Here is a 23,048-nt window from a genome sequence, read left to right on the forward strand (position 1 = left end):
TCCACAGGTCCCATGAACATTTAAATCAACCTAACATAGCTCATATTAGCCACCCCCAACACACACACTCACATAGACCCACTGGATGTTTATCTGTTTAGTCCATTTAAATAAATAACAAACAAATAAAGACATAGATTCATATCTCTCATGTGACTGATGATGCGGCTGCTGGAGGAATGATAACTGTGACTTCTCTGCGTGCACTCACTCACACACAATAGTGGCTTCCTGTTTATTCTGCCTCCACGTCTGACCTAGATGGTATGATGTTTGCCGGCGTGTGTCCAGGCAACTGTAACTGTGTGTGTCTGGTGTTTTGAATTTTTTTTTTTTCTCTTCTTCAGTCTTTGCTAAGTTTCAGAATGACTCGTCATGTCGTCGTCGTTGCTGCTGCCAGAGCTCACGACAAGTTCACGATCGTCACCTTTTGTTGTGTGTTTGTTTGTTCACAGTTGAGGGCTCGAGTGTGGATGGAAGGAGATGATTTTAACACAGAGGCCGTGATGAACATCTGTGGTGAGTGTGACCTGGCTTCCACTCATCCCCAGGGTCTTCCCAAGCTTTTATTTCCTTCTGTGCATGTATCAGTTTTCTCAAAGACCTGTAAATCTTTTTTTTTTTTTTTTTTATACATTTCGCTCCAGAAATCTGACTGAAACTCCAAACTGATGATATTCCCATATTATTGCCCTTTTAATTCTTGCAAAGGTTTCAAGTCGCAGCATCCTGCAGACAGTAACATGACTAATCCTGCACATAGCCTACCTTGACTATTAGAGGATTATTTGCATATTTAAATGCACATCCATTACATTTAGAGGCCTGTCGTGATTAATACTGTAGTGCTGCTTTTTAGTCTAACTCACTTATGCATGCTGTGTTTAGAGCGACTGTCCTTTTCTGGCTTATTAACATTTTCCTTTCCTCCAGTGATTTTAGTTAATATCCATGGAAACGGTGCGTGCTGTGGTACAGAAATGATACAGCTAAGGATGTCACCATTATACATTTTCTTGGTACGATTATTGCCGGAGAAATAATCACGGTATTGCGATTATCACGATTATTATGCATTAATTAATCTCACAACACTATGAATCGAATCATATCAAATATAGTCAAAATATAATAACATTACTAATTATATGATCATTTCAAGTATCTATGAATATAGTACCAATTATTAATCTCCCAGGGGAAATGTTTGAAATATTTATGTCATTAATTGTCATCTATACCAAATGTTTAAGTTTTTTTTAATTATAAATGACACAATAACATTGAAATTCCTACCAATTCATCGTTACAATACGTAAATTGACATCAACATAATTTGACCCAGTTACTGTGCATTAACCTTTACTGTGGCCAAAGAGTTTCACACACGTGGTTGTTGTGCAACTTTGTTTTCGTTCGTGCGAGTTGCACTGATCTGCCGATATGAGACATAATCTTTTTTAGAAAGTGACGGTATATAGGAATCTTTATGATTAATTAGTTGTGGCGTTTAAGAAAACAAGTAATCGTGACATCTCTAGTTACAACTTTGAACGTTTGCTTGCGTCTCTCCATCATCTGCTGCTGTACTGTACAGATGTAGTTGTGGGTTATTATTACAAACACCTGTAACTCCGCCCATTTCTTGTTTGCAAAGGCTGCTGGGAGGAAGTGTCAGAGTGAATAATGGAGGTGTTTGTTTTTCTTTCTCTGCAGATGACCTAATGGCAGACCAAAGGATGGACATTTCGTCTACAATGACTGACTTCATGTCCCCCGGGTCGACCGACCTCATCTCCAGCTCCATCAGCACACCCGGCATGGACTACACCCGCAAGAGGAAGGGCAGCACCACCGACTACCAGTAAGAGACAAAAGTGGGGGAAAAGAAAGAAAGAGAGGAGGAAGGAGGAAGTGAAATAATGACAGTGAGGATAAAAGACAGAGCTGGTTTAAAGGCAGAAAATGGGACAAAGGAAGGAAAAGAAAGGGAGGAAAAAGGAGGAATAATGAAGTTACGAAAGATGATTATCACAGTGAACACAACTCATGCTGCCTGTTTGGCCTTATTGACCTCATGAGTGATTATGGAGAAGCAGAATTTACAACCTACTGGAAATTACAACCGGGTGTAATGATTGACAGCCCACACGTTGCACATTTTCACATCTCTAATCTAATATTTTGTTTTATGTTTCTTCGCAGAATCGATGGCTTCTCGTTCGAGTAAGTTCAGACTTCTTGATTAAAATGAATCAATGCGAAATGCCAACGACGCACAATTGATTTCACACATGAACTAATGAGTTGAATGAAAGAGAAAAGCAGCTGAGCGCAGCGAACCCTCTCCTGAAACTAATATCTCCCTCGTCTGCTCCTCCTCCACAGCGACATGGACCCAGACAAAGATAAAATGGGAAGGTAAGAGCCCATCATTACTATGGCAACAAAGCTGGAGCTTAAATCTTTATTGTGCGTTTTTCTTTTTTCTTTTTTTCTCCCCCTGTGGCTGAGATGAACCAGTTTCCCCCACTGTCTGAAATCACTGAACTCAAACTAAATAGTCGGGTTTTTCTTTTTTTTTTTACCCCAATTCAGAATAAACATAGTTGTTGGAGAGCAGACAGTTTCAGTTTTATTTGTCAAACAAATTAAATCTCCAGAGAGATGAGGAGCGAAACCCATGTGGTGCACCAGTAGTGGAGGAAAATAAACTTCATTGACTCCATATTTATGTATATATATGAATTTGTAATAGTTATAGTTATTTTGCAGTTTGTTTTCTTTGGAAAAACTTGTTTTTATGAAGGACTATCAGGACCAAAAAAAGTTAAACATCCTAATTAGTCTTATTGTGTCATCCGTATTCTCGCAGGCGTCCGTTACCTGCTACAAATCCAGCTACTTCCCCTTTTTGTAAACAGACTCAGTTTTCTGCACGACGCTGACAGCTTCACTGTGTTTATGAGCCAGAACGGGAAGAATTAGTTTGTTTGTTTGTTTGTTTTACTGATAAAAGACGCCACTGAAGTAGCTACGGTGTCACCTGTTCATCTCTACATCTATATCTGTAGAGGCACTCGAACACACCGTTTGATATCAACTCAAAAGGTCGACTTTAATCTCCAAATGTCAAGTTTATTCTTGACATAAAAATCCTCTTCACTTTCTTTTATCTCAAAGTGCATGATGGAAAAAAAAGATCTTTATTTGTTTTTGTGTTTAACTTAATTCCCTTTTAATTTATGTCATGCCATGACTCTCTGAGACCAACATGTTGACACCTGTGGCCAGATTTTCCCAATTTCCTGTCTCCTGCGTCTCATTAACACTGATGCTGCTATGTATGACTTCATCTGCTCTAAAACAACACTTGAGGTTTTGAAAATACATCAAATGACTTGAGTTTCAAGAACGTTAACTTAACTCCAGGAGCAGTGAAGCTCATGGAAAAGAAGCAAACAGTGTTTATAATACAAATAGAGAAACAATGAACAAAACACGTTCACCCTTAATATATATATTCACCCATAATATAATCGCAGTTTAGTTTTATTTTCATGGATACAGAAATGTTCATGAATGCAGCTGATTTATCTGAAGTGAGTGAAACTTTAATATCTATAAACTGAAGTGAATAAAACTAAAGCTGTATATAATTAGGTCAAATACTAGAAGAGATTTAAGTTTCTGAATCTAAAAGAAAGTGGACAAATGGAGGAGACGGAGCACAAACACAAGCCCCAGTGCTATAAATAAATAAATTCTCTGTAAAGATCATTCTTACTTTTAATCGGAAAATCATACTGCTCCAGATTTCAGATCAGTCTGTGCCAGTGGGTCAGGTGTGAATTCAGCTCAGTGTTACATGTTGCATAAGTGTCCAAATGGGGAAAGAATGTGAATCCTTTTTCTTTTCTTTTTTTTAATCGTGAGCGAGCGCGTCATATTTCGTATTACATCAGTCATTAGATTGTACAGTCAGATACAAACCCCCGGGAGCCGAGGCCTCGTTGCATAAGCTTTGATGCTGTTAAACCAATAAATGAGGTTGGTTACAGAACCTGTAATGTTGGCCGCGGCCCCACTCCCTCCCTCCCTCCCTCCCTCCTTTTCTCCCGCCCTCCCTCTGTCTCTGCAGCCACATTCATTTCAACCTCACAACCTCTGACGTTTATTTTCCTCTGAATCATTTTTGCCGGTTTTCCCTCTCTCTAATGTTTTCTCTGTTTGTCTTTACAGTGACCAACAGGGCCGGATTAAAAATGCCAGGTATAAAAACTCCTCACACTCTCTTTCTCTCTTATTCTTTCTGTGTCACCCTCCCCCTCCTCCCCTCTCCTCCTCCTCCTCCTCCTCCTGCTCCCTGCTTTCTAATCTCCCTTACATGAATTAAATGTCACTCTGTCTGATTAGGGACAGAGGGAGCTTTGTGTATGTCGATAATAAGAAACTTTATACATTGAAGTCTATACATCCGAGCATTATGTGGAACTGAGCAGCTGTTAAAGTTCATCTAATGGCTCACGACAGGCTCCCTTTTATTTAGCATGGAAAGAATATCCACTTCCTGTGTGCAGCTGCAGCCAGGTTGAGAGTTGGATAGATGTGATTTTTACCGTCCTGAAGGATGCAGTTTTTTCTCAGCATTAGATTTATTATATCATGTCAGATAAGAGCAGCAGATGCTGGATTATCTACCTGAAAGAATCCAAGCTCTGTGCATTTCCGCATTTTTAGGATCCAGTTTCTTCTAGAGCAGGTAAAACGCAGCCAAAGTGACTATTGTAGATATTTACTCTGGATTAACGCCAGCTCTGTGGAGACTGAGGAAGAGAAAAAAAACCCCAAAAAACATCTGCTGCCTGCTCATGTGTGTTTTTGTTTTTGCTGCCACACAGAGAGGCTCACAGCCAGATCGAGAAGCGTCGCAGGGACAAGATGAACAGCTTCATCGACGAGCTGGCGTCACTGGTGCCCACCTGCAACGCCATGTCCCGCAAGCTGGACAAGCTGACGGTGCTGCGCATGGCTGTCCAGCACATGAAGACACTCAGAGGTTGGGATCAGTACAGAACATACTGAATGTTTGATGGCGGTAGAAAATACTAGTAAAGGATGATTTGGGTTTAATACCTGCAGAAACATAGATAGTGATTGGTTGAAGTTAATACGCAACAGAGCCATAAGTGTTTTAGGAGGTGGGACAAAAAAAACTCTGATTATCACAGATTTGATCAGTAAAAAAGCTGCAACAGTTTGTTAGTAAATTATTAGTTTGGCTCTAGCTTCAGTTGTCTGCGTTTCTGTATTTTTAATAACACATTTTGTCTCGTATGCAATGGGATTTTATTGGCCAAATGACTGATTAGGAAAATAGCTGGTGGATTAATTATTAATTCAAATAACCATGAGGCGATGCCAGCTAACAGGGGACTGGGATCTGCAATAATGCAGCAGAATATATTTTAGTTGTGTCTTGGTGGAGAACAGAGAGTGTGCACCATGTTTGCAGAGTTAAAAAGACAAAGAGTTGAGAATTATTCCAAAGGAAAAGTAGTAATAATGAAAAGAGGAGATTTCAGTGATAGATTTTGTATTGATCAACAACCCTAATGGCCATCTATGCATAATAAGAGGTTCAATAACATGAAGAATGACACAGAAACACTTGAGTTTTGGTGACTTGCATCCAGCTGCTGCCTGCAGATCTGAGTGTTGTGTTTACTGTTGTTGCAGGTGCAGCCAACCCGTACACAGAGGCCAACTACAAACCCTCCTTCCTCTCAGACGATGAACTGAAGCACTTGATACTAAGGGTGAGTGGTCGAACATTTCTAGTCTTTTCTGCTCAAACTAAAATATCATAAAGTTGAATTGTTTTGTGTTTTTATTGATATTATTGAGCCAGTTTCATATTTTGAGTTATTTTATTTTGAAAATCCTCATTTTAATTCCTGTGTTTTTCTGGTGCAGGCTGCTGATGGTTTCCTGTTTGTGGTTGGGTGTGATCGTGGGAAAATTCTCTTTGTTTCTGAATCCGTCTACAAAATCCTCAACTACAGCCAGGTACAGGACAGACACCTGCTTTTATGATCAATGTATTTGATTAATTCAAGATCAGTTAAAGACTTATTTTGACATACTTCCTGTGTTGTATCACAGTTGTACAGTAGCTCACAGTGTCGACTTTGTGTTTCTGCAAAAAAAACTATTTAATTCAACTTTTTTTTTTTTTTTTTTTCTACCTGAGCTGGAGCTTCTGCCTGTCTCAGCTGTTCAGTCGCAGATTTAAAGTTTTAAATTGCCTCCTACTTCCCCAGAAACATCTCCACAGAAAATGATTTAAATAAAACTCACCTCAGTGCAGATTTGAAGAATTAAATGTTGCTCGAATTTGTGTGCAGAGGTAAAACTTAGTCAGCTGTTTACTTTACTGTTTATTATCATCTGCAGCGTTTTCCTCACTTCTCCCTCCCCTCTCTCTCACCCTCTGTGCATCTAGAACGACCTGATAGGCCAGAGCCTGTTCGACTACCTTCACCCAAAGGACATCGCCAAGGTCAAAGAGCAGCTGTCCTCCTCCGACACGGCCCCACGGGAGCGGCTCATCGATGCTAAAAGTGAGAAAACCCAAACACACGTCGCTGCTGTCACTCTGTTTTTGCAGAATCTTTATCTCTTGTTTGTTGTTTTTTTTCCCTCCTCGAGGCCTCGCAATGTGTCAATTTCAGCGCAAGGTCGTCTCTCTCTCTCTCTCTCTCTCTTTATCTGTGTATTGTTTCCGCTGAGTCGCTTTAAAACCGATCAAACCTCTGCGGAAGGTAAAGATCCAGTAACTGAGATGGTTATTAAACGCATCACAGAACATTATTAAACCTGACGTGTTGTTTCCTCCTCGTGTGCTACATCACTCGGCTTTCGTTTAGTGATTTGTGCAAAACGAGTTGAACAAAGTGGAGATGGAAATCTGCAAGTATTGAATATTACTAAAAGCAAATCAAAAGCCTGAGACACGGAGACGGAGCAGAATTGAATTTCACCACGGGAGCGTCTGACTGATGTGGGGGATTATTAGACTGTAGCTCCCAAATGTTTTTCTCCCAGACAGAAGAAATAATGGTTTAAAAGCTTCTGCGCTGGAAATGAAATGTAATGACTGTGTTGTGTCTGGTGTGTGTGTGTGTGTGTTTTGCAGCTGGTCTTCCTGTGAAGACAGACATCACCCCCGGTCCATCCAGACTCTGTTCTGGAGCCAGGCGGTCGTTCTTCTGCCGAATGAAGTGCAACCGGCCGTCTGTCAAAGTAGAAGATAAAGACTTTCCCTCCACCTGCTCCAAGAAAAAAGGTGCAGCAATAACACACATTTTCTCTCTCTTTCTCTTTCTTCCTCTCAACTAATGGGATCGCCCTCAAATAATAAATGTCAGTCAAATCCTCTCCCACTGAAAAATGCAAAGCTTTGTTTCCCAGAGCGACCGCTGAAGAAGCAGCTCTGTGCCGTTCAAAGCAGCTCCCCATCAGTTTTTCCCCTTTGAGCTCTTTTTACTCCCACTTTAACTTTTTTTTTTTACTCTGTTCAGTCTTTTATCATAAAAGCACAAGCCCTGGTTTCCTGGTGTTCCCTGTTACAGAGGCACATCCGTATTAGAAGGAGGAATCACAGCTGAGTTAGCATGAGAGTGCCTGAGTTACACAAGCGAGGAAGTTGGCCTCTTTAAGTCAGTGATTTTACCTACAGTAACCTTTGTTGTTCCAACCAGGTCGACACACAAATTCTCACACACACAGTAGTAACGCAGCACACAGAGATGATGAATGAACTCTCAGACTCGAGCAGGATCTTTACACCAGAGATTAACGGAAGAAGTTGGGATGATGCTGTTAACCTTTTAGGTGCCAGATGCCTCGACGATCTGTGATCCTGAAGCAGGGATTGTAGAGAGGGAGTAACAGACTACACAGCACTTTATGATCAGTGCATGCAGTAAAATTTTAATTCATAACATTGTACCGCACCAACTTTATTTATAACGCACTTAATAACGACAAAGAGCTGTGCAAACAAAGGAATAAAAAACAGACATGAGTAACATAAACAGATAAGAGATCAGTAAAACCAAATAAAGCAAAAGGAAAAAGTCAGTATCTCAAAGGTTAAGAAGAAAAGGTGTGTTTTAAGGCGATTGTGTGTGACGTTAGGCTCAAATATCTGATAATCGATGACTTATTGATAATAATAATAATGATAAAGGTGCAGACAACTGGAAATAAAAAGCTTATTTTGCTATAACACACGGTGCTGTTGGAGGATTCTTCTCAGATTGATAAGAGACGGGGTTGGGGAAAATAAAATCCACAACGCTCAGGTGCTGATGATGCGCACCGGGCGGCGTTACTATGGTTACCACATGTTTTTTGCATTCATATCTAATCCGCTTACGCCGATTGCTTGTTGAGTTTGCTGCCTTTACTCTAACACAGGTCATGATGCAGCTTTATTAGCTTCGAACTGATGATGAAAACCAAAACATCTACAGTACTCTGATGTTTGGTTGGTGCGTTTTGATATTCACACCATGACGACAACCAGGTCTCATTAGGTTTCAGTTCTGTGGTCCACATCTGTTCAACAAACTCCTCACTGTGCAAAAAAAACAAGGTGTCGGACTTCATTTTTTACCAAAAGCAGAAAAACGGGTCGAGTGTGAGAGCGTTGGAGCCAGAATGTGCAGCAGCAGCAGCAGTGATGGATTCAGCAGATTAAATATTCAGGTCCTCGACGGCAGCAGAAGCAGCAGTTTGTAGTCACACAACATGTTTCCCTGTGGACACAGTTATAAAAGAGCCCCAGTTTTAAGGACCAGTGATTCCCCCCCTCCCCTCTCCCCTCTCCCCTCTTCCCTCCCTTCTGTCCTGAATATGGCCGACAAAAGCCAGCTGGGATGTCTTTCTGAACTCTTACTCGCTCTTTGTTGCAGATTACATCAGGTTCTCAGGGAGTTTTTTCTTTTTTTTTAAGGCAGCTACAGTGACGTGTTCAGGCGCCGTCATGCAGGGTCACGGTGCGGAGAAGCCTTTAAACTCTCCATCTGCAGGTGTTGAAATGACCCTAAAACTACTGAAAGATCCTTCGTCCAAATGAAATTCAGTTCAATAATTGAATACTTAATTGTTATTTAGCCCATTTAGCCCTGACTTCCTGTTTCTGTCGATGAGAAGAGGAGGTTATTTAATCATGACCATGCAATTTTTTTTTGAGACAGTGCCCCAATTTTTCCCTGAATATCACTGCACTACAAATATTTTGGTGTTCAGAAGTTTATTTCTTTGGTTTGCAGTGAAACCACACACACAAAAACTGTGGGAAAAAATTTAAAATCTTACATTTTACACACAGAACTCCAAAAATTACCTGTTAATTGTCACAGGTGAGTTAAAGGAGCATCACATGCTTGAAATCCAGTGATTTCTCTCAGTTTTAAAAAGAGGACAACTATTTTTCCCACAGTTTTCGTGTGTTGTTCCATTGCAAACCAAAGAAATACACTTTTAAAAACCAAAAAATGTGTAGCTGCAATGATTTTCCGGGGAGAAATCGGGGCGTTATCTGTAAAAAAAAAAAAAAAGAAGTGCAGAGGTGTCAGTATTTTTGGGCCTTGACTGTACACGTTATATAAAGATTATGTATGAATTCATTTTTGTCCAAAAATAGAAAAATGTGTCATGTCGTGTTATGACATAAATCAATCCCTGCCAGATTCAGTCCGCTGAGCTGTAACGCCGTTTCCGTCGTCCCGCTGAGTTGCTGCCAATCATCATTTCTAACTCCCCCCTCCCTTCCTCCCTCTTTCTCTGTCTCTCCTTCCCTCGTCACAGCGGACCGTAAGAGCTTCTGCACCATCCACAGCACGGGCTACCTGAAGAGCTGGCCTCCCACCAAGATGGGCCTGGACGAGGACAACGAGCCCGACAACGAGGGCTGCAACCTGAGCTGCCTGGTGGCCATCGGCCGCCTCCACCCGCACATCTTCCCCCAGCCCAGCCTGGCAGACATCCGGGTGAAGCCCACCGAGTACGTCTCCAGACACGCCATCGACGGCAAGTTCGTCTTCGTCGACCAGAGGTGAGGCGCAGCACTGTTCTATCTATCTATCTATCTATCTATCTATCTATCTATCTATCTATCTATCTATCTATCTATCTATCTATCTATCTATCTATCTATCTATCTATCTATCTATCTATCTATCTATCTATCTATCTATCTATCTATCTATCTATCGTATTCTGCTTTTATGGTGATATGGATCCCCTTGGGTCTGAAATAAAGATTTAATAATATCTATCTATCTAAGATCTCAATTAATGAAATATTACAGTTTAAAATCGTTATTCAATATATAGTAGAGTGTGTTGAGAACAAAATCTATCTATCTATCTATCTATCTATCTATCTATCTATCTATCTATCTATCTATCTATCTATCTATCTATCTATCTATCTATCTATCTATCTATCTATCTATCTATCTATCTATCTATCTATCTATCTATCTATCTATCTATCTATCTATCTATCTATCTATCTATCTATCTAATCTCAACATAGAAAACTTCCTTCACAGGTTTTTTTTTTTTTTTTTTTTTAGATTTCACACCTTCAATGTAATTTTATAATCTCTTTTGTGTTGAGGAATTGATTCAATTTTCTTTCTTTACTCAGATGTATATTTGTAATGTTTTATTTTATAGCTTCACAGTCTCTGCTTTTAATTCTCACAGACTTAATTTAAGTTTCTAAGAGACGAGGTGTTTCCAGGCAGCAGCTCAGATCTGTGACACTTCGGTTAACCGATGACTTTAATCTGTGTCTGCCGGCGTTGGGTTTCTGCCGAGAGTCAGAAACTAATAACAGATCAGATCCAGTTTTAGTTTTATATCTCATGATTATTAATTTATTAATATAACACTCTGGTATTTTTTACCACAGTATTTTGTGTATCGCATGTTATTTATATAATGCAAATATGCTTTGAATGGCTTGTGTTTGTCTGAAGATAAGACTTCTTCTATTAGTCCCATGATGGGGAAATGTCCAGAACTGCAGCAATAAAAAAAAGCATAAAGAACACTAAATAATAAATACAAAGCTATAAAAAGTCCAGTAATGAGTCCTGACATTATATACAGAGCTTTAATGGCTCCACATGTTTACTGTGATGAGAAATATGTTCTATTTTTACCAAAGAGTGAATATTTGTTGAACTTCCTTTGCAGCAAAAATAAGTAGACAAATGGGATGTATATAAATATTGTGATGTAAATATTGAAGTGTTTCTGTTTATCTGTCTAATATTACTCATTGATATTAAACAATGTCTAATAAGAACTGGCTTTGGGAAACAGCACTTGTTTTTGCTGCAGATCAATACATTGACCCCTTATTGCAGCTAAACACAACCTCTGTGTGTGTTTGTGTGTGTGTGCAGAGCCACAGCCATCCTCGCCTACCTGCCCCAGGAGCTGCTGGGAACCTCCTTCTACGAGTATTTCCACCAGGACGACATCAACCACCTGGCAGAGTGTCACAGACAAGGTACCTGTCCACACACACACACACACACACACCTGCAGGAAGAAACACACAAAGTTGTGTTTTTTTTTTTCTTTTTACTTATCGATTGTGTCCCTTTTCTTCGTTCTGGCGCTCAGTGCTGCAGATGAGAGAGAAGATCAACACCAACTGTTACAAATTCAAGATCAAAGACGGCTCCTTCATCACGCTGAGGAGCCGATGGTTTAGCTTCATGAACCCCTGGACCAAGGAGGTGGAGTACATCGTCTCCACCAACACGGTTGTTTCGTAAGTAACACAAACACACACGCACACACAATACACACACACACCTGTGAGAGTGATTTATTTTGATTGACGTTTAATCTTGGGAACGTGTCGTTCTATTTCCCAGGTGTCCTATGATGGAAGGATCAGACTACCCTCAGTCTGCCGTCTCACCACAGAGTATGGACAGCGTTCTCACCTCAGAGGGTAAATCCTCTTCATCCTGCTTCAAGTTTAGATGATTTCTGTCAGGAATAAGAAAGAGACAGCCGCCGTTGTTCATCGTGTTGTAGTCGAGAGACTCGAGACCACTTAACCCGAGAGACAGAGTCAAGATTAAGTCTTTGAGGGGGTCGAGACCGAGTCAAGACCAAACTCTCAGTTCTGCAGATGAGAGACCATTACTGTATTCAGTACCAGTACTCATAATAATCATGTGGCTTGATATTTACATTATTCCTCAGCTAAATAGTCTAATAAAAGATGATTTTATATAAAATCTAAACCATATTTAATTAAAATAAAGTTTGGATTGAACAGAATAACACAACAGCACAGAACCTGCTGAAGTCTCCTCCGTCTGTTGACACTGGTGCAACTAGTGTTGGGCTCGTTGCTTTAAAAAAAAGTGATTAGTTATAGTTACTAGTTACTTTCCCCCAAAAGTCACTGAGTTAGTAACTGAATTACTACATTATCAAAGTAACTAATTACCAGGAAAAGGAGCTATTGAAAAAAAAAAAAAAATACTAAAAAGGCTCTGCGCGGAGGAATACTGAGTAAGTCGGTTAGTTCCAGATAAACTTTTTTCCGCAGTTGATGGACTGAAAAAAAAGGTGTATATAACATACTACCCTTTAACGGGTGTATGTATTATGATTTTGTGACGGGACTTGTTGAGTAGAGTAAAGGTGCATTTTATTGTCTATAACGGGGGAAACAGTAACTTTTTTTGATTACTCGTTACTGAAAAAAGTAGAGCCGTTATTCCCATCACTGGGTACTGAAGTTTTTCAGATGGTTACACGAGCAGATACGTTTGTAAAACTATTTAATTATCTTAAAGTTATGAAATACATCACATAAACCAAAGTGAGCGAGTAACAGAGACATTTGCGGTTTAAAAAATAAAAAAATAGATGTCACTGCAGCTCGACCGAGACCTTGAAATCGGTCTCGAGTACCACACTAGTCGTCCGTCCGTTCGTTTGTCTCCTGCTGTGAATCAATTTTTATTCTTCAGCGTGAATGAAAACCTGCTTCTCCTCCTGATTGGTTGGTTGCTGTGTGATGTGTTTTAGGTGGCGGGCGGCGGGCGCTGCAGACGGTGCCCGGCATCCCCGGCGGCACGAGAGCAGGAGCCGGCAAGATCGGACGCATGATCGCAGAGGAAGTGATGGAGATCCAGAGGTGAGCGGAGACCAAAAACATCTGTATTTCAAACATGTTCAATGCTTTATTCTGGCCAGTGAAGGCAACACGGTGAAGAAAAGCAGTGTGAAGTAGGACGGTGTGTTCACAGTTTCTGAATCCAGGCTAAACTGGTGACTCACATCGCCGCCGCGCTGCCAAAACATTTACACCGGTCGTGTGTCTGTCCGCGGATACATTATAATATCTTCCTATTGTCATGGCAACGCTGACAAATTTTTAGAAACCGATGTGCAAAAAAAAAAAAACGTGTGACGCATGTAGGTCACTCGTCCTCCTCGGGTCTGGATGTTGAAACTCTGTGACTCAGAGCAGCTTTCAGGTTTCAGGTTTCAGGTCTGAAACGTTGAATCTGAATATGAAGAGGATTTTTTTTTTTTTTTTTTTTTTTTACATAACGTCGTCATCACAACCGTCTGTTTCTCTGTTTCTGTCAGGATTCGAGGCTCCTCCCCCTCCAGCTGTGGCTCCAGCCCTCTGAACATCACCAGCACCCCTCCGCCCGACACCTGCTCCCCAGGGGGCAAAAAGGTAACACACGCACACACACACGCAGAGAAATAATGAGAAAAAGCACCTAATGCAAACTTTAATTAAGAAAGTTCCTACCGTAGAGCAGACCATGAATGCAGCACACACATAATATTATCAAATACTTGTTTATTTTATGGCCAAACCCATGTTTTTAAATAGAGTAAGGTTGTAGTTATGTGCTAAACTACCAAAAATGTTTATTTTATTACAAAAGAGAATCGTATATTATCATTAAAACAGTGCACATTTTTATTTTTATGCACTTTTAAGACGCATCTGGGTCATATTGTGGGAAAAAAAAAGTTTTGCCACCTGAGATTCTGTTCAGTTTGAGCTCTTTTATCGTTTTTAATTAAGTTTCTGGTGAGCCTGTGTCAGACGTGACCAGATTTAAAGAGGAAACGATGAATAAACTTATAAAATGACTAATTTCTCAGTACATTTACTTGCTACATGATGCACCTGCATTTGTCCCAGAACTGAATTTGTACTTCAAAAGCTCTAATTCAGATTTAAATGTTGCTTAAACATGCTTCATAATTAATGAGAAGATTTTAACATAACATAATGGACATGACTCAACACTGTAAAACGTTATTAGTGATGATGGTTTGTCATTTTAAACTCTTAGACTTAGATCATTAAATGGACTTGAAGCTTCTTCCACAAAGTGTTACATTAATAAGTAGGTTAATAAGTTTCTGCTGCAGTTGTAGTTTCAGATGGAAAATAGACAGAAAGTCTAAACAGGACGATTCAGGTCACATGAGTGAAGAATGAAACCGGTGAAAGAGTCTCTTTGTTAACAGGGTGATCATTAAATCTCAGAGGAAACGGAGGATTTGTACGTTTCTCTTTATCAGTAAAATAAAAAGAAAAGAGTCAACGCTTTGAAAGTTTATTTTCTTTGTCTGAGGACGTGAATCTTCGTATAAAACCGATCTGTCTTAAACTGGGTCAACAACAGTGACTCGTCTCTTCTTCAGTGCATCAGTGGTTTTAGGCTTCGCAGCCTCAGTTGAACCGTTTTTCTAATTACACTGCAAAAAATAAATAAATCATGTTGTCATTATTTTGACAGATAAAACCAAATAACTCAGGATTTTAGTGTTTTAAAAAGTTTTAATCACTATTTCTTAGGAAATAAAACAATGATGATGTGATCTGTACCATGTAAACCTGTTCCCTTTATCATGTGGTGAATAATTTTGGCCTCATCAATCACACATTTATTTTATCTTTATTAAAAATTGCAACTCTTGCAATTTGAATATCGCATTTTAGGTCTTCTTTCAAATAAGTGTTGTTGTTTCCCAAATTCACACAAATATATACATATATACTGTATATATTTTTTACCAATTAACCGTCTTATTTATGTTTTAATTTAAAATAAAATAGTAAATGACACAAATAGATTAGATAAATAGAAACATTGTAAATCAATATCCATAACAACATTATATATAACATTACATATATAAAGTATTTATTAGTATTAATATTAAAATAGTGATGTTAAGGATGCGTTTGTGATGTGTTTTTTTTTCCCCATGATCCTTTGTGTCGAACAAACAAAGATGATCAAAGACTGACATTTTCAGTTCAGGTTGAAACTGATCTGTTGTCACAGTAAACTGATACATATGTGTGTGTTTCTGTGTGTGTGTGTGTGTGTGTGTGACCTGGTAGATTCAGAACGGAGGGACACCCGATCTGCCGAGCACAGGGATCATCCCCGGCCCCGATTCTGTCGGCTACCCGTACTCCAACCAGTCCATCATGAGTGAGTCCAAACACCAAACACACTTTGTTATTAGTTTTTCTATTAGCTTTTTGTTTGTTTGTTTGTTTGTTTGTTTGTTTGTTTGTTTGTTGTGTTCAGGGTATCCGCGGGGTCTTGAAAAGTATTAAAAGGTGTTAAATCAATTTGGGGAAAATGAAGGCCCTTAAAAAGTATTAAAAAGTCTTTTCACGACTTTATAAAGTCTTAAATCTTTAAGGTATTTTTCTGAATTAGCTGTCAAAGAGTTTGAGTCCTAAAAAAACATTGTAAAAGTGTGTGAATTTATTCATTTTATTAAAAAACAAAGAAGAACCGGTACATAAAAAAGAAAAGAAGATTGTTGTTTTTGTTTTTTGAGAGTGGAGCAATGTTTTTGGGTTGTTTTTTTTTATAAACTTTGCCTTTGATTTCTTATCCTAGCCTATTTTGAATTATGTTGTATCATAGTGGTCTATAATCTTTATCACAAACTAAAACTGTTCAGTTAAAAGTGTCACTGATGTAAAAGGGTTACAGCTTGAAGTGGCGGTGAGGTATTGAAAAATATTGAGAAGGGCTTGAAAAAGTCTTAAAGGGAAAATTCAAATTTCACTCATTATCTACTCACCCTCATGTTGACTAAGGGCTGGGAGAAGTTTCAGAGTTATCCGTGGCTTCTCTGAGTTACAGGGGGTTTCGGCGTAGCAGTGCATGTCCATATAACTGTTGCAAATGGATACCAACTGTCTTCGTAACAAAAAGACACACCAAAAAACATCCAAATACCTCCATGCTGCTCGTATGTAATGTCCATCCTGTATTGAAGCCCCGAAATGCGAAATTGTACCGGAAAAAATTAAATAAGTCTATTTTTCAAGCTTGTTTGTAGCGGAAGCTTCTCGAAGCTCCTCTTCCCGGTTAGTCAAATTTGGACAAACCAGGGTCTGTCCTTCGAGGAGCTTCCGCTACAAAACAAGCTTGAAAAATAGACTTAATTAATTTTTTTTGGGACAATTTCGCATTTCGGGGCTTCAATACAAGACGGACATTACATACGAGCAGCATGGAGGTATTTGGATGTTTTTTGGTGTGTCTTTTTGTTACGAAGACAGTTGGTATCCATTTGCAACCGTTATATGGACATGCACTGCTACGCCGAAACCCCCTGTAACTCAGAGAAGCCACGGAGGACTCTGAAACTTCTCCCAGCCCTTAGTCGACATGAGGGTGAGTAGATGATGAGTGCAATTTGAATTTTCGGTGAACAATCCCTTTAAGGTATTTTTTCTGAATTAGCTGTTTGAGTCCAAAAAACATTGTAAAAGTGTGTGAATTTTTTCATTTTATTAAAAAACAAAGATGAACCGGTACATAAAAAAAGAAAAGAAGATGAGATTTTTTGAGAGTGGAGCAATGTTTTTTGGTTTTTTTTTTTTAAAATACACTTTGCTTTTGATTTATTATCCTAGCTTATTTTGAATTCTGTTGTATCATAGTGGTCTATTCCTGTATATACCCCCTGGTGTTACAGTTATTTGTTGTTTTCTGACCGTCTTTCTCCTTCCTTCCTCCCTCCGCTCAGGCGACAACTCCCACCTGAGCATCGACATCATGGACGAGCCCGGCTCCAGCAGCCCCAGCAACGACGAGGCGGCCATGGCCGTCATCATGTCGCTGCTGGAGGCGGACGCCGGCCTGGGCGGCCCCGTGGACTTCAGCGACCTGCCCTGGCCTTTGTGAGGAGGCTCCGAACACACACACAGAGAGAGAGAAAGAGAGACTTAGAGACATAGAGAAGGACAGAGAGAAAACAGTGAGAGAGAGAGAGAGAGACTTCCTCTTAGCACCAGAGCCACTGACGGAGAGAGTTCAGTCTGGCTGCCATGTTTCCTGCCCCTCTGCACACGACGACGACGACGACGACGCTGCAAACGACGCTCATCTGAACCCGCTTTGAACTGACACTCACACAGGAGGAGACGCTGCTGCTTCTTCTTCACTTCTACTACTTCATCATCATCTACTTCATCTTCTTCATGTTGTTCAGTGCGGTTCAGTCCGGATGGCTCAGATCTCACTCCTCCTACTGCTCTGACTCATCATTCCCTGTAGGTGGACCTGTGTCTCATCGGGGCAGGAAGGAAGGAAGGAAGGAAGGAAGGAAGGAAGGACGATCCTTTTTATTATTTAAAAAAAACACAAACTAACGAAACTGAAAGAAATCGAGTTGAGATGATCGTGTGTTTGCAGCGTCGGTTGTTCTTTCTGTAGACTGAGGGCTTCTCTAACATTGCCACGGTGACAGACCATTTTACTCTTTTAAGGAAAAAAAAGAAAAGAAAAAACAGTCCAGCAAACGGAGTCGTTAGTTGTTGGTATTATTTTTTTTTTGTTTTGTTTTGTATACGTACGTAGGTCTGCGGTGCTAACGTTGTTCTGCTCACAGGGACTGATCTCTGTCTAACAGTGGTTCTGGGCCCAGTCACAGAGAGACTACCGCCCACAGCGACACAGCGACACAGCGACACAGCAGCGACAAAAACTCCCGCAGGACACTTGAAGTTGAAGTGCGGTGCAGGTGGAGCGCGGACGGACGGACGGACAGAATCAGCCGCTCCGCTCCACAGCTCTGTGCAAACTAACTGTGCGTTTGAGTCTCCGGCTGTTTGGTTTTTTAAAAAAAACACTCATCTCCAAACGACGGGAGATGAAGACGCAGCAGCAGCAGGAAGAGGAAGAGGAAGAGGAGGAGGAAAAGGAGGAGGAGGAGGAAGAGGTCGTTTGGACTCTCAGAAATCCCACATGCAGGTGTATTTTAGTTCATTTGAATAATCACAACGTCCTCTTTTTTGGAAAAAGTCACCAAGCTGCTGTTTTCCTCAACTCACATTACGAACGTTAACAACCTTTTCTCCAAACCGCTCTGAAGTTCATATTGACTGAAATATTATTAATATTATTATTATTATCATCATGTTATCATTCTATTCTCCCAGAAGAAGAGCAGATTCAGTGTCTTTCCTGAGTTGAAAACACAGTAATTTATTAATTTCAACCAAAACTGATCAAATGTTGAAACTATAGAAAGTAAAAAAGCTCTTTGCTCGTTGCAGCCGAGTGACTCACGACACAGAGGCGTTCACAGGTCCAGACTGAGCTGACCGACCTCCTGCGCTCAGGAGAAATAATTCAACTTGATTCAACTTTTATGGATTTTTTTGGGCCAAACAGTCTAAATTCTGATTATTAGAAGAGTCACATGTGGATAAACAATGATCTATTTGTAACCGTTGCTTTTCTAATGGTTGTTTCCACAGCTCAGAGCTGATGGAAACAGGAAAAAACTGATCTGAAATCAGTTTTAATTGGCGTTTAACACCATTTCCTGTCTGGATTAAACAGTATAAACTTTAGTAAACAGTCTATACTGTATATAACTGCTACAGCAGAGAGCTGGTAGGATCTGGACCTGTGATCTTCTTTGTTCTCCACTGTTTGTTCTGCCGGTTGAAGCCGGTTTGAACCTGGTGGTCGTCACACGGCTGCAGCAGATGATATGAATTATTACATTAATGGAGGAAAGGAGGTTAACGAGGATCGAGTGGCAGCAGCAGCAGCAGCAGCAGCTCGGTGTGTCGTGAGGAACCGATGTTTTCACTGCCATTTGACCGAGGTGGACTCCTCACACTGCAGCCACACACACACACACACACACACACACACACACACACACACACACACACTCTGACAGGCCTACAGCATCACGTTACCCGTAAACCACCTGGTGGTTGAAAACCTGCTCATCTTCCAAGCTGCACACTTCAAAGCACTTAAAGACACAGTTAAACTGTCACTAAACTGACTCTGGATCAGTTCTCTGAGCTCGCAGTTCTTCGCCTTTTTTTGCGAATATATGAATATTTAAAAAATAAATAAATAAATAAGTGGCAGAAGCCTGATGTCAGTTTCTGGGCTTAAATTTAATCCCCAGAATTAAATAAAATGGAACAAATTATTAATGAAAAAGAGTCGAGTCCCTCTAACTTGTTTGAGAGGTAAAAAAAAAAAAAAAACGGACTTCATGTAGGTTTTTAAAAATCCTACAATGTTAAATTTGAATCAGCACTTATTGAAACACAGATGTGATGAAACTGTCGAGCGTCTGAATGAAAACCTGCATTTCACTCCTCATTTTTTTTCTTCTGATATTATAATAATAATGATGATGATGATGAAGAATATCCTGAACACAAACTCTTCATCCCGAAGAAAATTTAATGTGGGGGAAAAACAAAACGTTCCTATAACAAAATGTTTTATTTTTTCCCACAGCTGATAGCAACAACAACAAAAAAAAAGTATAAAAGTAATACAACCTGAGAAATTTAGACCTTTTTTTTTTTTTAATATTGTGTGAAATATTTAAGAACGTATTGGAAATGATCATTTTGTCTAGATTTTCACAGCGTTCGTTGATGATGTGAATTAATTGGAAACTTATGGAAAAATAAATAAATACTGAAATAATAAAAGCAGGAAAAGAAAAAAAGTGAAGTGAGATGTACAGAAGTGTTGAAACGTACTCGGAAACAAAGAATACTTGATTAGATTTCTTTAATTATACTCAAAATTAATTCCCCGTGTGTTTATGTGTCACACACACTCACACACTCCTGCAGTTATAGGTTTTAAACGAACCCCGGTTTGTGCCTCGTCTGTTTTTATCGTTACGTTTGAGTCACAGAGACGAGTTCATTCACTGTGTTTTGTGGTTTTCAGCCCCTGATCAAACTGAAACACTGATCGAGTTGCAGGTTTCTGATTGGCTGCTGATATTGAAACTTTACTTTTAATATTTGTTTTTTGTTTAATTTGTTTTCCCCCCCTAAGTTGCAACGATTTTTCTTAATTGTACGTCGTTCATTCGTGTTGTTCAACACAGAAACTGTAAAAGAAAAGATGATGAAAAAAATGTTTTGTATTTCTGAATCTGGCGACAGTTGATCAGATATTTGTCGCCTGTCAATCAAATCTGATCGATACAATACGCATCCTATCCTCCCAGCCCTGATAAAACAGATTGATACATAAGAATAAAAAAAAAAAAAAAAAAAACTTTATTGACTGTTAAACGTTTCAGTTCTGACTGTTATTACAACACAGGGGCTAAAAAAAAACTGAGACAGCAGCGTCGATGTTGTCGCTGTTTTACGTCTTTTACATCTTTGTTTGGACGACTTGAAGGAAAACATGTTGTTGAGCGACTTCCTGTATGATGATGATGATGATGGTGGTGATGATGATGATGATGATGATGATGTAACAGCAGACCTGAGGCACAGACGGGGTTAACGCAGCTCCAACACTCACTCACTCTTCCTCCATAAGGGCAGAAACTCCCCCTCCCTTTCCCCCCTCTCCCCCCTCACACACACACACACACACACAGTCGGTCTGTTAACACAACCCCCCCCTTCCTCTTCCTCTTCTTCCTCTTCCTCCTCTTCCTCATGAGGCAGCAGCTGGCGACCCCCTCCCTCCCCCCTCCTCCTCCTCCCTGTGTATCTGTTCTAGTGGTTTTTCTGTTTCAATGTTTTTACGCTACACACTACAATAAAGTGTCTCTCCTCCCCTCCCCCCTCCCCCTCTCCCTCTCTCTTGCCCCTCTCCCCCCTCTCCCCCCTCCCACCTGACAATAATGTATCAAATCTTTAAATATTATCATGTTAAGAGTATACTTTATGCAAATATATATGAGTATGATGAGTGTATTGTATGTATCAGCAGTGAAATATTTTTAAAATAAAACTATTTGTTTCTGTCAACGCTGCTCGACTCTTGGTTTCTCTATGTCTCTCCTTCTCTCTTTCTCTGTTTCTCTCTCTCTCTCAAATTCAAATTTGCTTTATTGGCATACATACATTTAAAGGGATAGTTCAACATTTTGGCAAATTGGCCCATTGCCATAATCCCTATAGTCATAGCAGTAGGTTTGTTACCTTTAATTGTTGGTGCAAGCTGTTTTTAGAACGGCGGAGCAGAGCCGTGAGCTGCTCAGAGCTACGCTACAGAGGCTAATGGGATTTCTTGGTTTCCCTCATCAAACTCATCAAATACACAATCCAACAACTCCAAAACGCTCTGGTGGACAAGTTGTGACCTGCACATTCACCACGCTATGAGATAATAACAGGACATTACGAGACAGAGTTGTTTTAGAGGGAAATACAGAGACTGTTTGCTGAAAAACTGTCCCTGAAGGCAACGCGCATCAGCTGTTTTGCATGTATTTACCTCTAAAACAACTCCGTCTCTTAACGTTGTGTTATTATCTCATAGCGTGGTGAATGTGCAGGTCACAACTTGTCCACCAGAGCGTTGTGGAGTTGTTGGATTGTGTATTTGATGAGTTTGATGAGGGAAACCAAGAAATCCCATTAGCCTCTGTAGCGTAGCTCTGAGCAGCTCATGGCTCTGCTCCGCCGTTCTAAAAATAGCTTGCACCGACAATTAAAGGTAACGAACCTACTGCTATGACTATAGGGATTATGGCAATGGGCCAATTTGCCAAAAATGTTGAACTATCCCTTTAACAAATGAAATAAAAATAAAAAGTATATACATTTATTTACCCTCTCTTTCTATCTCTATCTCTTTTTCTTTCTCTAAAAGAATTGCTTTATTGGCCTGAATGTCAAAGACTGTGATGCCAAAGCATAAAGGCTCAATGAAACAAAACAACAATAAACTTCATCGGATAAAACGTAAGAAAACTAAAATAAAAAAAGAATTGTGTGTGTATAAACAACAATAAGATAAGTGATATTGAGAATAGTGATAGTTTATTAACAAACATAAGAAATAAATTAGATTAACAGTCTTATATTGCAACATTTCTCTCTCTCTCTCTCTCTCCTGTCGTCCATGACTTCACACCTGATCTGCTCCTGCAGCCAATCACTGCAGCCCGCTGGTATTTTTATATGATGTTGCCATCCAGCCGCTGGAAAGGAAGAACGACGGAAGGAAAGAGAGAAGGAAGGAAGAAAGGGGGGAGGGAGGGAGATGTTGGCATCGCTGTTATCTTCCTCTTATTAAACCACAGAGCTGAATGAATGGAGGTCAGCGGCGCTCTGATGCCCCCTGCTCATCCCTGAATGAGAGAGAGAGACCTCTTTGTTTTACTCTAATAGATATTTAATATAACACAGAGTCTTGTGGTTTGGATTCCTGGTCCAAGAAGTCGCTTTAACACACCAGCAGCAGCAGCAGCAGCAGCAGCAGTGTATTTATATTTAATCTCTGCTCTCTATAGATCTGAGGCGGTGGGTCGTTTCCAGCTTTCAAACGTTTCAAATCTTTTTATCTGCTGCCAAAAAAGCTGCAGTAAAAAAAAGAAGCTGAAAATGAAAAACTTTTTCAGTTTGTTTGTGCGTCCTGATGAGTTCCCACTGAGATCACACTCCCCGACTT

General features: G+C 40.0%; 1 protein-coding gene across 2 annotated transcripts in view; it reads left to right on the forward strand.

Moving 5' to 3' along the window:
- bmal1a (basic helix-loop-helix ARNT like 1a) overlaps positions 1 to 21,126 on the forward strand; it is a 35,134-nt gene extending 14,008 nt beyond the window's left edge. For both annotated transcript variants that reach the window (XM_083973075.1, XM_083973076.1), the window contains exons 3-20: positions 456 to 519; positions 1,717 to 1,864; positions 2,206 to 2,226; positions 2,389 to 2,421; positions 4,243 to 4,272; positions 4,902 to 5,059; positions 5,740 to 5,819; positions 5,977 to 6,069; positions 6,506 to 6,623; positions 7,199 to 7,348; positions 9,880 to 10,126; positions 11,493 to 11,599; positions 11,716 to 11,866; positions 11,973 to 12,052; positions 13,147 to 13,255; positions 13,714 to 13,807; positions 15,503 to 15,596; positions 17,158 to 21,126. In XM_083973075.1, the coding sequence (XP_083829201.1) occupies positions 474 to 519; positions 1,717 to 1,864; positions 2,206 to 2,226; positions 2,389 to 2,421; positions 4,243 to 4,272; positions 4,902 to 5,059; positions 5,740 to 5,819; positions 5,977 to 6,069; positions 6,506 to 6,623; positions 7,199 to 7,348; positions 9,880 to 10,126; positions 11,493 to 11,599; positions 11,716 to 11,866; positions 11,973 to 12,052; positions 13,147 to 13,255; positions 13,714 to 13,807; positions 15,503 to 15,596; positions 17,158 to 17,315 (1,917 nt within the window). In that variant the 5' untranslated portion in view covers positions 456 to 473 and the 3' untranslated portion in view covers positions 17,316 to 21,126. The remainder of the gene's footprint in view (positions 1 to 455; positions 520 to 1,716; positions 1,865 to 2,205; positions 2,227 to 2,388; positions 2,422 to 4,242; positions 4,273 to 4,901; positions 5,060 to 5,739; positions 5,820 to 5,976; positions 6,070 to 6,505; positions 6,624 to 7,198; positions 7,349 to 9,879; positions 10,127 to 11,492; positions 11,600 to 11,715; positions 11,867 to 11,972; positions 12,053 to 13,146; positions 13,256 to 13,713; positions 13,808 to 15,502; positions 15,597 to 17,157) is intronic.
- Positions 21,127 to 23,048: the final 1,922 nt, after the last annotated feature.

The sequence above is a fragment of the Trachurus trachurus genome, assembly GCF_905171665.1.
Source record: "Trachurus trachurus genome assembly, chromosome: 6".
NCBI lineage: Eukaryota > Metazoa > Chordata > Actinopteri > Carangiformes > Carangidae > Trachurus > Trachurus trachurus.